At 35.2% G+C, this 15,670-nt stretch overlaps 1 protein-coding gene across 1 annotated transcript in view; it reads right to left on the bottom strand.

The window, feature by feature from the left end:
- Window positions 1–15,670, bottom strand: part of SEC23A (SEC23 homolog A, COPII coat complex component) — a 29,289-nt gene that overhangs the window by 11,679 nt on the left and 1,940 nt on the right. The window contains exons 2-13 of the mRNA XM_074542645.1: window positions 13,736–13,975; window positions 11,892–11,949; window positions 11,551–11,637; window positions 10,170–10,406; window positions 9,991–10,070; window positions 8,952–9,096; window positions 8,451–8,609; window positions 7,525–7,640; window positions 5,970–6,093; window positions 4,151–4,231; window positions 2,338–2,427; window positions 984–1,090 (exon numbers count right to left, since the gene is read on the bottom strand). Coding sequence (XP_074398746.1) covers window positions 984–1,090; window positions 2,338–2,427; window positions 4,151–4,231; window positions 5,970–6,093; window positions 7,525–7,640; window positions 8,451–8,609; window positions 8,952–9,096; window positions 9,991–10,070; window positions 10,170–10,406; window positions 11,551–11,637; window positions 11,892–11,949; window positions 13,736–13,956 — 1,505 coding nt within the window. The 5' untranslated portion in view covers window positions 13,957–13,975. The remainder of the gene's footprint in view (window positions 1–983; window positions 1,091–2,337; window positions 2,428–4,150; window positions 4,232–5,969; window positions 6,094–7,524; window positions 7,641–8,450; window positions 8,610–8,951; window positions 9,097–9,990; window positions 10,071–10,169; window positions 10,407–11,550; window positions 11,638–11,891; window positions 11,950–13,735; window positions 13,976–15,670) is intronic.

Raw genomic sequence — 15,670 nt, 5'->3', positions numbered from 1 at the left:
AGGGATTTGCATCACAGTGAAAGGAAAAAGCCAACCTCAAAACATCCCTTCAAAATTAAAGCAAAGAAACCTTAACAGTTAGCAGTTCAACAAACTCATGCTGAAGCTTCAAAAAATCTACTAGGCAGATAGAATGAGCAGCCTCCCAGTTAACTATTCTTTAATTAGAAATGTTCCTTATTTGTACAGATGCCATGCAACCAGTGAAATAAAAGCTAAGGTCACTAATAGAACAGGTACCATATTTTTTAAAAAATTAATGATGAAAGGTTGTTACAGAAAACACCATCCACTAATCTAATCACACACTCCCACATAAGCAATTTTCTTGTGCATTTTGCCAGTTCTTTTTAATTTACAGAGTAAATTAAAAGAGTAAAACTACTAATTAGACCTTTCATCAGCCACCAAAATTCTACAAATATAACTAATTAAGTTAACAACATAGTCTTTTCAATAATTAGGGCAATGCTTTTTTCAATAAGCTGAATTTTCCATCGAATTAACCAAGTAATGATCTCCTTCAGCTTAGAGTAAATAAATGTCACTGGACATTGAAAAATGTATTCAAAATACTAAACATCATTTCCTAAAATTGTGAAGTATATTGAATCAAGGAAATTGCAGGTAAAGGTTATACATGGAATACCAGGTATTTACATTCCTCTGAAATGCAGTTAGCATTCTCCAGTTAAGTTATGAAGTGATTTTTGCCATTCTCTAACCCCAAACATATCCTCAGCTTAGGCCTCAGAATTTCATTCAAAGCTTCCCCTTTGTCTAAAATCCCTTGGCTTTCCTCAGAGCACTCCTACAATAACATTATGCAGCCACTGTAACCACTCAGAGAAAAAACAGTCCACAGGCCAAGAGAGGAAAGTGTCTCCAACAAGAGACTGCTGAAAAAATCTACAAAGTAAAAGGCATATACATAGATATACACCCTGACTTTTCAAAAATTATTCACCACAAGTACAACATACTTTCTGGCAACTGTGGTCACTCTGATACGTCTCTGTCCACTGGAATGCTGGTACTGAGTCACAAACTGGATTGCACCACGTCCTCCTTGAGGAATGGGAGCATTGTGCTAAGTACAAAAGGAAAAGAAAATAAAAGAGAATCTCAAGATTTTACAGTATGATTTGAAAATGTGTAACTAATTACTAGAAATTCTTTCCAATAGACAGCCCAAGTAATATTAATGCATCATCTGGTGCTTTTGTTACATTGAGTGTCTTTACTACATACAGATATTCAACTTGGAGATTGTTTAGGGATGTGAGAAGCAGTTGCTGGCTTCACCAGATATCCTTAAAGCAACCAATGCTCTCTCCTTACACATGCCCTTACAGAGACAATGTTTTCCAAGGGGCCTTACAATTCCTGGTTTCACCACATTCTATTTGAACACCATATGACTCACTGGAATTACAGGATAAGAAAACTGATACTAATCTAAAATGTTGATCAGTGGATCTCCAAAAGCACTGTCAAAACAAAGATTGGAATCCAGGTGTAGACTGACATTTCAAAACTCTGCTCAGTGAAAATACAGGCTAACATGCTATATAAACAATTCAAAAGAGAAGGAGAGTTGAAATCAACTACTACACTAAATAATCAGGCCGGTTTTAGAGCTACCAATAAAATGAGCCCAACATAAACATACAAGAGGTAAAATCAAAACCTGGCTAATATAAGTTTAAGTTTTCAAACCTTTGCAAAAATAACAAACTATGAAATACAGCATACTAAATATATAAAAACTACAGTCAGCTCAGTTCCTAAGCTGCTTCTTGGAATAAGAAATGGTGTGAGAATGAGTACCACACTTGCTCCTCATATTTTCATCCTCTTTTTTCCTCAGGGAAACAGGAAATCAGACTATTTGTCCCTCATGCATTTCAATGAAACCAATCTTTGCTTGCAAATACTGAGCAATAAATTAAAATGTAACAGGATGCAGTAATTACCTTGTAACTAAAACACCAGAGAAATACTGAAAAGCACTTTTAAATAGACAGACTACAGCATTTCTACATAATGCAATTAAAATACATTCAATAAGTAAAACACTGAAAGAAAAAATTTGAGTTAGAGATTATGAATTCTAATCAAAACTTGTAGAGCTCTTTAGTGCTTATTATCACAAACACAAAGATTAGGTCATCATTAGGCAGTTACTGTCTACCTCTAAACTTTGACAACACAAAATGGCAACATCATTTTTATCCCTGCTACCGTGTTGGGGGAATCACATAAAAATACTTTATATGACTGTCAAAGCTTGTAAGATTACTGTGGTTGGTAGACAAGTAGACAAATATTTATTACCTGGTTTACCACCTCAAAGTACAGTGCAAGTGTTGTAGTAGGATTAAGACCACAAATCTTCCATTGACAAGTGCCTCCTGTTCCAATCTCCTGCAGAAAGATGTTGTAACACTTTTATAAACCAGAAGTATTTCCTGGTTTGTGAAATACAGCATCTAGCCATTATAGGTAACTGTTTGCAACTACTCTCACAAGCTTTCTCCCTGCTCACTCTGTCACCCTCTCAAACAAACACTCCTGCAAAGCAACTGCAGTGCTGGATATAATTAAATAGGAATAACTTTAGAAAAAAGAGATTGTAGAGATTTTTGTTGTAAATAATTAATACATTAGAAAGATCAAAACCTGGCATTAGAAAAAGACTGAAAAAGCAAGTTAGTAACAGGAAAATACCAGATTTTGCTTAAGCAGAGGCAAAAAGCACATGCAAGTGGAATGATTATTCTATGGTACAGTAGTAAAACTTTAAGTAATAGCTTACACCCTGTATTTTACTTAGTTACACATTCTCTAGAAACTAACAAGGTAACTGTACACAGATAGCAACATATTTCAACTGACAGTTCCTTTTTGGCATCAAAGCAACATAAATATCCAGCAAAACCAATTAAAGCACCCCATCTTCCATAATGGACACAGGGAAACCAAATAAAACTTCTAAGGAAAGCTATGCTGGCAATAATGTCACTGTACCTGTATTCACTTGAAAGCATTTTGGCTAGAGGACTTCTCCAGTTACCACTGAAATGTGCTGCAGGTACTCTCAATTTATTCATATTCAAATTTGAATTCAGATAATTTCAACAAAATGGGGTTTGGAATAAAAATTAATCATGATATAACTGCAAAGCCAACAGACAATCTCACAAGTGGATCTCTACTACCTCTTATGAAATAGATATGTAGCTTAAATAAGGATATGTACCTTTAATTTATTTTTGAGTTTTTTCATTTTATGCAATATATTCAATGAAATGAAAAAAATCTGTACCAGATCACCAAGAAAAAACACTGTTGGTTATATTGAATTTTTTACATTCACAAAGATGCAGTTATAAATACAAGGAAAATTTAAGGAATAAAAGTGCTTGATTAAAGGCCATTTGTGAGCATTTTCATACTGGGAAGTGCTCTACTATGCAGATTCTTAGGAACATAAGTGAAACTTCTCAAATGTAAGACATTTTGGTCACTTGCAGAAATTGGTTTTTTATTGGTAATCAAAGGTTAGTAATATTGAATTATAAGAAAATACATTAACATTTAAGTCTAATATAATTTAAAAGTATTACTTCAGGAGCCTGCAATAGCTGGATCTTTCAATCAATTAATTAAATGTGCATTTGGTGAAACAGCTACAAAATGGGAAGACAGAGTTCAGATAAAAGGGGTATTTCCAGTCTTGTGTCCTCCTGTTCTGTCAATTCCTTCTAAAAAATGTATTTTTATGGTTCACTATGGATGAAAGCACACAGCTCTGATTTTAACAGTAAAGCATGCTAACTCATTTTCTACTTGGTTTCTGCTACATCATCATATACATTTTGCAAAATAATTTTAAAGCAACTAAATCTAAACAATCTAAACAAGTGGACAAATCTAAACAAGTAACAAGGGATCTGCAAGGTCTAGTACAATTGAATCTGACCTACTAATGAATGCAAGCTTGTATGTATTTAATTTAAAATTGGTCAAAAGTGACCATTTTGTTCCGTTTATGGAAGTTTCAGGCTCTCTTCAAATCCTCTTTTCAAATTTTAAATCCTGTTTCCACAGAAGGACATTACCTTTATTTTCAGCAAAGTTTACTTACATTTTCTGAGACACAAGGTCCTTTAGAGTTGAGAGAGACACAGGGTCCAATCGCTCCAGAAATCTTTACTTCTCTTGAAGTCTTCAAATTTCAAATAGAAATATACATTATATTAGAAATAACACGCCATGCTAAAGAATTCAGTCTCATTTTATTGTTAGATAATTAAAATCTCAAGGCATATTGCATTACTGATACCTTTGGGAAAGGTTATAATAATGCTTGATACATCTGGAGACACTTTTCACGCGCTCAGTTTCTACACTTAATTATGTTTATTTGCTATACTAATTAGTATATCTTAACAGCATGAACATAAATTAAAATATGGATAAAAGCTGCTTGATTTATAAACATAGGAGCCTAGAAAGTATACAGGGTAATGCTTCCTTCCTAATGAAAGGATTAAAATATTCAAAGGTAAGATTAAAACTGAATACTTTGTACTGTAAGATAAGCCTACACTCACCTGTTAAAGAATTTCTTCTCTATGTCCTAAACATATTTAGCTAAATTAGTTATTTATGTTCTTCCAATGTCACTTTCCTCTTTGAAGTAATCTGTATATCCCTCTAGAATTGGGGCTCCCTTTTTACATTTTCTGGGATCTTTCAACAAAATTCACATCAATAAGTGTACAAAAAAAATAGGGTTCAAGTATTTGTCCTACAGAATTTTACCAAAAATTAAAATAGTCTCATATTCTACAATATGAGATTGGAACATTTTTCAAGAAACATCAAGGAAGGCAGTGCTTGAACCTACAGGATATTCAGCTCTAAGCTTATCACAATGGTGGAGGCAAAAAACGTTCAAATGCCAGAATGGATTCTGGTAAGGATGGAAAGTGAAAGAAAATTTGTCCTGCGTCGCAGAATGAGGCTTTTGTCAGGGATGAGCCATTTGTCGGTGAGGGGAGACTCGGACACTCAATATGAGTGATAAGCAAGTTCTGTTTATTGAAGAGAGCATCAGACACTTATACAGCAAGTAATAAGCTTATGAATATTCTGTAAGCAAAGTGATCTATTGGTTAAACTATATTATCAACTCTTCTTCATTCCTTTGGGCCTACATTGTCTATTTCTCACGTCTCGCTGTCCATTTCTTTATCATACTCAGCTAGGCCCAAGGACACACTATCTTGCAGGTGCAGGACTTGGAATTAGCCACGGTCTTGTACTTTTCCAGTCTCTAGTCAGCTAAATTCTCAACATTTCCCCTGGGGTTTTTTTTGTTTTGTTTTTTTCATCACAGGTCCAGTTTATTGAAGAAAGCATCAAACACTTATACAGTAAATAAGTTTATGAATATTCTGTAAGCTAAACAATCTATTAGTTAAACTATACCATCAACTCTTCTTCATTCCTTTGGGCCTACGTTCTCCACTTCTCACGTCTCGCTGTCCATTTCTTTATCATACTCAGCTAGGCCCAAGGACACACTATCTTGCAGGTGCAAGACTTGGAATTAGCTACAGTCTTGCACTTTTCCAGTCTCTAGTCAGCTAAATTCCCAACACTCCTGGAGTACACAGAGAAACTGACTTATCTAAAACCAAGAAACCACTGATATCAAAATCTATACATTCACATTGATTCATTGAATGCAAGGTGAGAAGAACTACCATTATACCTAACTCACATTTACAGAATCCCAGAACTACAGAAATATAGCTAGGACTATGTACAGCTATGTACAGCCTACACTTAATAGATCTGTTTAGCATGCTTCTAAAAATTCCTTAAAAAGGCAGATTCCAGTTTGTAGCCATCCTATTGCCTTTTTTCACTAACAGACTGCATTTTGGTATGCTTACCTTTATTTCTAATGTGCCACCAAATCCCATCTTAAATTGTCCTTGCATGTCTTTAGTGAATACTCTCTGAAAAGTTTGTTTGAATAATGATGTATTGAAAGAGTCTCCCATTACCATGTAGCCTCTAGACAACAAAACAAACAAACAAAACCCATGAGTTAAATTAGATTATTTACATAGTTCATTTTTATTAAAGAAACTAAAGACTAAATTCACTGTGAGACATATTTTTACCTTCTTAAAATAGGGTAATGTTAAATAAGTATTTTGCTACAATGTTAAAGATGAAAGTGTGAAGTGAGCTCCTTGCCCTATGCATCTTAAGGTCATTATAGTATGTAACAAAATCTTTCACTGGAAAAACACTGTGGTGGACTTTCAAAACTAAGGATGCCTCAAGATCCTGACATACAAAATCTTTACTTCTGATAGTTATTATTCCATACTATAGCATTTTGTGTAGTTCATTCATTACTTCAGGGTTAAAACTATGCTCAAGAAGCATGATTTATTTTTATGTTTAGCCATATTCTGTGGATGTAACTGCAACAGTTACCACTTGTCATGAAATATACCCTGCCATTAGAAAATATTAATGAGAGATATTTTTAGTCATCAAAAAATGTTAATTAGAACATTTTAGTAAAATATGTCAATAGGTCAAACATTACATTGAAAAGAAGTTTCCAGGTGGATACTAAAAAATAAAAGAAAACAGACATAGATAGAATCAGAAATTCCTCCCTGTATGCGGGATGTAGCCAAAACCAAAATAGAAGAGTTGTAGGAGAAATAAACAAACTATACATTAAGGCTACAGAAATAGGGTGAGTCAGAAGAGCAGACAGAAAGAGCAAAACAGTATAAACAAAAACACAACTCAAGTTTGTTTGATGCAGAAAAGGAACAGGAGTCAAATATGCAGGTGAAATCAAATTTAAACATAAATATCCTGAACAGTGAAAGCTCCCAAGCTAGGGCTATACACACAGCTCCAAAGAGAAGGAGTGATTAGCATGGCCAAGCTGGCCTGAAACTCAGGAGCTGTACCTGACAGCCATCTAAACCACTAGCTGAACCTATATATACAATACATATATAGATTATATATATACAATATATAAAAGAATGGCATAAGTAAGACAGAAAGAATAATAGAAGGTTTTATACCACCCCGAAGAATAAGAAAAATAAGGACAGGTCCTTATCTTTACTGGAACCTTCCACTTACACAGATACGCACAGAAAAACAGAAACACAGATATGTTTTAAACACGTGTATCTGATAAAATGTATGTTTAAAAGACATCCATATTATTCAAGCCTCAAAAATATCACATTAAAAGAAAACAGCAAACCTGCTTCTGATTAAACCAAAAATTGTGGCGACAAGTCTCCCAGAGGCCAAGATATTCTAAAATTCCAGTACAAATGTAGCCAACAGAGTTTGTCTGTTTACACTTTTTTAAATAGCAGAATTGTTTGCAAGCGCTTCCTGTTCAACCGTTTTAAACTGCATCTTTATATCCTACCAAAAAACCAAACAGACACATACCCAGTGTAGTTGGGACAACACTTCATCTCCAGCAGACCAGTCTGATCCAATGCACATGCATAGATGTCAATAACATGACCATTTGTTGCAGCTCGATTAGCCAGGGCTTCAAAATGCTAAATACAAGATGAAAATCCAGTTCATAGCAATTTACAATGTGAACTCTCCTCATCTTCACATTAAATCCTGAAGTCACAAAATTTTGCTATAACATTATCAGATTCTATTCACATAAAAGCATATTTTTCCTAAAGTTAATAAGACTGGAATTCTCAACACTTGGGGTTTTTTTCCTGATCAGCTGAGAGCTTGACTACCACTAAAGAGAACAATGGTTGCTATTTAAACTAGAAAATTTGATCATCTTCCATTTAAACATTGTGTTTAGTGCTAGATCCAGCACAGAACTGAATTTACTATTCTAATCTCAAGTGTCTACAATGAGAGATGCCTGCAACTGAGCTAATTGTTTAAGCTCCCATTATAATCAGTCAAGATGACTTCCACAAGTTTTGGATGCAGTTCACCAACCCAAATGTACATTTTAAATTAAATTAGATATGACTAAACTCTACAGCCTAATCCTTCCCCAACTCTTATAGGTAACTTCAAGAGACAGTTTTGAGCACCAGTCTTAGAAGCACCAGCCTTACAACACTAAATACACCATTTGGTCACACAAATTTCTGAATTAAACCAGAGAAACACTCCAAAAACTTTAATGTGAGCTAAACAAGTCCTAACTCAATATCCTGACATTTCTGAAGAAATTCTTGAGACATACCACTATTCAGAGCCCGGTGAACAAAACCACACAATTCCCACCTCTTTACACATTTGCTATTACCAATAGCATTTCGCAGTGCCCCCCAATTTAAATGTTTACTTTATAGCAGTATGTATGAGATCCCATGACCATCTCTTACCTTAGTACCCTTTTTAACATATTTTGCATTGTCTTTCTCGATGTCATGCCATGATCTTATAGGTAACTTCAATTCATCCCCTACAACCATGCCAGGTCCCTGCGTCGCTGGTCCTCCAATGAACATCATTATGCGTGCACCAGTATTAGGGAAAGTGCACTGCAGGAAATAAAAGACAAAGAAAACCTTTGGGTTTTGCTACAAACTGAACAAAAGAATTAGATACGTGGATATTTATCACACTGATAGGATTGTAACAATAACAGCATTTTTTCACTCCCAGAAGTTTAATCTGCCAGTAATTCAAAGTCTCTTTTTTGCCCTATTAAAAATATATAAATGTCTATGAAATTATAAGCATGCAAAGGATGAGATTCACCAGAATCATCCTACAAAACTCATACACATCAATTAGAAATGTTTTACATATTGATTGTGGAAGCTTTTCTGCAAGAAAATTGTCTAGCTGTAGTTTAGCCTAGCTGCAGCTAAAGCTTTTACCTCCAGGAGCCCAACAGCTATAGACAGGGCCACTCCAGAGGAACGCAAGGGCCGCTTTCCTTGTGGAACAGGCCAAGGATCCCGCTGCAGCTCACCCAAAAGATCAGTAAGATTCATGTCAATCTTCTGCACTGGTTGCAAAAATCTGGAAACAAATACATGGAAGTAGTTTAGATTTAAGTTATTAAATAAAAATTTTATCAATTGCTCACTAGCAATATATTAGACATATATTTGCAATGTCTAATTCTAGATTCTGGTCTGAATTCAGATCAGTGTCTCAGCTTCATCAAAATAAAGCAGTTTGGAATTACTACATACACACTCAGTTTAAGAAGTTGAGCAAAGAGTTTGCAAAACTGAAATCTGCAGACTTACAGATACCACCATTATCAAGAAAGAATCTTAACTAGTCAAAAGAACAGAACAGATGATGACCAATGAATTCCAAAAAGAAACATGTTTCCCTGCTTCAGCAACAATCAAAGATCAGGAGAAAAATTAACACCGTAAGATCTCTTTCATGCTGCTGCAAGTAGTTTACATAGGCAGCTAATTTTTAGAGGGCAGAGACAGCAAAACTGTCTTTCAATAATTTCATAAATTTCTTCTGCCATAGTGAAATACACAGGAAAATCAAACACCAGCCTGCAATTTCCAAATGAGAGACCAAAGGGGAGGGATGAAGAATAGAAGAGGGAGAAAAAAAGGAAGGCACAACTGGCTATCTGCATAAGGGGCACTAAAGCATCTATTAACACTTCCCAGCACACCAGTCAACAGAAAAATCATTACTATTATTTATGTATCTATAACATGCCTCTCAGAGCACTTCCAAAAATCATCCAGATAATACTACTATTACCCATTGAGTCAATTCTTCCCAGTACAAACAGTAGGAAAGAACAGTCTACTAGTAAATTTGTGCCTGATCAAGAAGTTTGGCTGTCAGTTTATGTTTTATTGATCATAAAACCGACATTTTCCAGTACATTTGTGGGGTCAAGGTATGTGTTTTAAGATGTTTAAAGTAGATTACCTGTTAGAAGGTGGTGGCTGCTGCACCTGAGGACCCCGACCGACTTGTGCAACAGCTACTTTTGTAAGCCCCAGCATTTCCTGTCACCAAATAAATAAGATTTTATTACAAAACTTGTTTGTGGACTATTTCACCATTAGCATCTTAATGATTTCTTTTTGTTTGCTTCTGTTCATCACCTGAAGCTGTTTTGCAGAGAGGTCCTTTGTTCCTCTGAAGACATAACTTTTGGAAATTCCTTCACAGCCAAGCTCATGAACTTGCACCATTCGGCCAAAGGTAATGAGACCTACTAATGCTGTTGATGGCAGGAGACTCAGGGACATTTGCATGGATTCCTTCAGAGCTTGTAAGTCTTCATCTTCCATGCACGTATCCACAACATAAAGAAATATCAATGGCATCTGAGGACCACGCTTTGAGAAACAAAATTAGAACCACATGAAAAACAAGTCTTGCAAAATTTTAAGGATCAAAAATGAACAAGTAAGGCAAATCTTATAAATATTGTAATTTTAGTCATACCAGTAATGTCAATGTTTCATCTAACTTAACTCTCAATTAGTAATCAGGATCCAGAACAAAACCCCCACCAAAGTGAACTCTGTACAAAAAGGAAATGCTTACAACAGAAGAAAAAAAAATAATTTCAGGATATCAAGTAACCTTGAAACATGAGCCAATTATATACATCTTTTAAAATACAATGACCTTTTACTGCTCCGAGTAAACATAACAGTCATAAAACTATTCACAATTATAAAAGATTCTAGCCTGATGACAGTCCATGGCATTTCACCTCCTGATTTTACTCTAGAGATCATCAGTCCTTTTTATTCTATCTAAACTAATTTTGCTGCAGTATGTGCAAACATTCAATTTACTTTGCATTACAGCAGTCAGCAAAAACTACAAATTCTGTTCAGTATTCACCCTTCCTTTCATTAAAATTTGTCACACTTCAGTGAGGATTCAGATTATGATTTGCTTCACTGAGGTGTTACAAATTTTAATCCTCAAAAATTAATTTAGAGGTTGAAAATTTGAAATCGCAAATGTTTGCAATTTAGAGGTTTAGGCCCATTTTTTATTTCTATTCAAGTAACCTCTATCCTGAAAAAAGGTGAATATTAAAATTCAAACACCTGAATTGCGTATGTATTAGCTGTTGTCTCTAAACCAGACAGCACTAAAATTAACTACTCATCATTCAAATACAAACTTAAATTCAAAAGGTTAATGAGAGGTAAATGAACAGTAAAATCTGAATTGAAATTACTTCAGCAAGCAAGAGGTAAGCAGCCTCCTGACACAAACACAAATTAAATTCATTGTAAAGAAACAGACCTAATAGAAGTATCAAGAGAAGAACTCTCTTTTTCTTTTGAAACCAATCTTATAAGCCATCCTAATGCTCTTATATTTTCCAATTGATGGCATCAATGTTCAATAAGCACATAAATACAGTCACTAAAATAGAGTGAAGAAGCAAAATGGAAGTTTGTTCTTTTTGTATATTGCAAGGTGCTGGATGTTCAACATTCTGTTTAATGATTTTACCTGTACTACATATTCAATGCTGGAGAATTGAGGCAAAAGTTCAGCTGGCTGATTCATTTCAGATATGCCAGCATAAGTAGGAGGAAACTGCAAATAAAAACACAAAAATTAAATGTAAATGAAAGATTATAATTTCTACAAAGAAAAAAAAATAGAATAAAAACAGAAAAAAATCACTATTGCTATTATGGAAAAAAATCTCAATGCAATGTCTGAAGATAAAATTGCACACTCCTGCTCTTGCTGTCAATTTCAGTTTGCAACTGTAATTTGAAAAATCAAGGTTTTCATTTCACCTCATAAAAAAATTTTCTATATATTGCATTTTTTATTTTTCTTACCTGGTTTCTCTGGTAACAAAAGTTGCAAGCCCAGAGTTTCGCTCGATAATCCACTTGGCTATAAAAATACAACAGGGAAAGTTTATATAGCATGAACAACTCATTTTCCTCCACTGTCCCTAAAATACATGTCTTTAAAACTTGAAAAACACATTGACTTTTAAAAAGGTTCTTTCAAATATACTTTCTCCTAAATACCCACATTACAAACAGAAAGTTAAGTGGAGCCTTACACAGATGTATCAGGCAAAGTATTGTGTTTAGGGAGAAAGAATGGTCTTCAGGAAAAAATGCAAATAAGAAATTTAAAAATACAGACTCAGCACCTATATTGGAGCCTTTGTCCATGGTTTTCGCATATCTTTTAAACTTTCCCTACCTTTGAATTTTTCATCTTTTTCTGCCTCTATCTATTAGCTGTCAGAGTGTGGGACTAGCCTGAATATACATTATGCCCAAAAAAAAAAACAGGTTCCAACATGACAGCTATCTCTGAAACAAAAACAACATTGCTTTCAAATGATGAGTCTACTCCATTTGTCTACATTTTTATTAGTATTCAGAAAGATTAAAAAAAAAATGCAAATTCTATCTTCACACCACAGAGATGTTTTAAAGTCCTAATCACATCTTAAGGGAAAGTCACCTTAGTAGCTCTCAATGTACACTTTTTGCTGTTACATCTTCTCCTGCCCACAAGAGCAAAAGATTTTTAAAATATCATTGAATCTTCAGGTAAGTCCCAGCATGCTCTAAACAAAACACAGATCTATTGCTATCTAATTGTCTTTACCAGTTATGGAGGCTGCAAACGACCTAGCCCAAAGTGCCACACAGGCTTCTAAAGTCTCCTCAGATTGAGCCTCTAACCACCCTTTCAGGGAAAAAAAAAAAAATCTAGTCATTACTAGCACATACAGCACAGGAAAAATGTACACAATTCACTGTAATGTTGGCATCTGACTCTATAACTTTGTCTTTTCATTGTTTTTCTTCCAGCCCTCAATAAAAGATAATGCTTCTGAAAAAGTTAACTTCAACTAAGTCTAACTCCCAGCATAACCAGCCACTGAGGCTGTTTCATACTGGAACACAATTTTGTATCTGCTTTGAAGCTGTCTTTTCTCCCAAGCAGGGACAAGTCATTCATAACATTAAATTTATTCTACAGGTTCTCTGACATCATGTCTAACCTCTATCAATCAGGGCCCTTGCCTATCAAACTCCAACCTAGAAATCATTCTGCTTCTTTCCATACTTCTATGACAGGAATGACATATGAAACACCTCCTCTGCTTGCAACCCAACCTTACCCATGACTAGTCCACAATCATTTGAGCTTGTGCCAACATCACCCTTAAGCTTAAACAGCTTTCTCCCCTTTTTCATGCCTACTACTGATGTTAACTAAAACAGATAACCTGCTTTGGTCCACAGATGAACTCATGTCAGTAATAAACACAGTTTATTTCACTTGGAAATTAAACTATACCAAGATCCAACAGTTCAAAAGATACAGTATTGTAACGTTTTACCCAAGTCATTTTCCAGAGGCAAAATGCAAGAGTATACTAAATCCCAAGAGGTATAGTTGCAGAAAAATAACATAACTAATCAATACTAAGTACATTGAAATGACTCATTAAATGAAAGCTATGCTTTCAGTAAATATGTTACATATGCAAATCTGTGTGCAGAACCTTCTGAGGCCTGTAAGTCTGCACTGTACAATGATGTGAGGAGTACTTGAACTTCCATACACCAGATCTTGCACACAGTTCAGCTAGCACTGTTCCCAAGACTCTAAAGCAAAGAACTGGAACAACAATATGCTTGAAGTTTACCATAAGGGATTCAGAACGGCTCGGCACGTGGTCCTACTGCACAGCACTGGCTCATACTGAATGGGAGGCAAGTCTGGCCGCTCCTTCAGGGGCGTGAAGAGGGCAGCCACAGGGACCACCATCCTGGTAGCTTCCAGACGGCTCGAAGGCCAAACATTCCAGCTGAATCTAACTCCATCTCTGTCCTCATTCTGCTGGATAAATTCCAGGAAGGTTGTCATGGTCAACTTCTCTCTAACACTAAAAGAAAAAGATAACTGTCAGCAGAATGTTGAGATGCAAAGACTTTTAACTACTAAATGCTGAATGCAGGCAGTAACAGTCACACATTCAAATACTGTAACTGAGTTACAGTCAATAAAACAAAGTAGAGCTTCTTAAATCCTAAAAGCAATGTGCAGAATTCTAAGGGGAAAGCAAATATTGCTGTATAAAACTTTTTAAGAATTTCTAACCATATTTTTGGTATCTCGTGATGCAGCCTACATGCAAACATAAAGGGATAACAACATGACATTCCACAAGTGTACATTCCTACAGCAATGCTAGGAAGTAACTTTATATGAAATACAAGTGCCATATTCCAATATATTATGTACCAAGAAGAACTTTTCAACAATTCTTTGAATTCAAATTTACCATTTTGGCCATTGACTTAAGGCTTTCAAAATGTTCTGCTCTGATTACTCAGAAGCTGGAGAACTGGGGAGCACAAACACATCTGAAAAGCTCAACAGGTACCTCTGAACATCTGGTAAAGTCAGCAAGGAGCACTCCCTGCCTCCCTCCCTTCCCAAACTCCTCAGCTAATACACACTGTTCCAGAATATCTGCTGCATGCTACACAGTACCTTTTATAAAACATATAGCACAGGCTTTTCCAGGAACTAGGATATCTAAACTCACACTCCTTAATAATTAAGGATTTACAGTAAAAGCCTACATGAACCAGCTAAAAGGAAGAAGAAATACTCCTAGGTCTCAATTTATACTGTAACAAGTTAATGAAGAGCTATTATAAATGCTGAAACCCTCCTGAATTGGAATTTAAATCAGGAATTCTCCCAAGCACACTGACATTCTTAGTTCTGACCTTACATACATTAAGGAGACTCACAGAAACTCTCAATTTATCAAAACCTATTTCTATCTATCAAAATTATAATGGCATTGCACCTTTAGTTTCTATAACAGCTAAAAAATTTTCAAGTTATTTTAAATAATAGCCTAACTTAACACTTTTATTCTAATTGTAACTTTTAGGAAAACAGAATTACAAAATACATAAAGCAAAGGGAAGTGCTGCATTTCACAGTTAATATCCTTAAGAAATAATCAACTGCCAATATTTTAATGGGCACATCTTGATATTAGGAGCAAATCTGCTCCTAATGGCAATTACAACACAGGGGGCATGAGGGACTTTGTGCATAAGAGCATTTCCACCATTGCTTTTACTCAAATTTCTGCAAAGCAGGGGTACAAAACTGAGCAAAAGAGAGAATATCTGGAAGTTGTAATTACTACAGAGAAATCAGAGACAGAAATTAACTCAACTAAGAGAGGAAAGAACAGCCTGGCATTTGAAGAGGATATAGATTCTAAGAAATGTCTCCCCTAATAAATCAAAATCTATCCATGTTTTGTAAAAACAGTTGAAAAATGGGATATTAATGCGAGAATCTGCACAACACAACTATCTCCACTCTAACCACAAATCAAACAATCTCTCAATTTAAAAATTATTTCCTGAGAAGACAGAGAAAATTGCAACTTAAGGCTATTTCAGCCATTCACTGGCAGCAACTACAGACTCACAAAATCCAGCTCCAAATACTGCAAAATGTCACACTTTCTCTCCTGGACTTCAAAGCATTTTCTCCACATTTTGCTCTAGCTCTGTTTGAAATGGCTGTACATGGATATTACTTTTAC

The sequence above is a fragment of the Zonotrichia albicollis genome, chromosome 6, assembly GCF_047830755.1.
Source record: "Zonotrichia albicollis isolate bZonAlb1 chromosome 6, bZonAlb1.hap1, whole genome shotgun sequence".
Lineage (NCBI taxonomy): Eukaryota > Metazoa > Chordata > Aves > Passeriformes > Passerellidae > Zonotrichia > Zonotrichia albicollis.
This window is presented reverse-complemented; position numbering and strand designations above follow the sequence as displayed.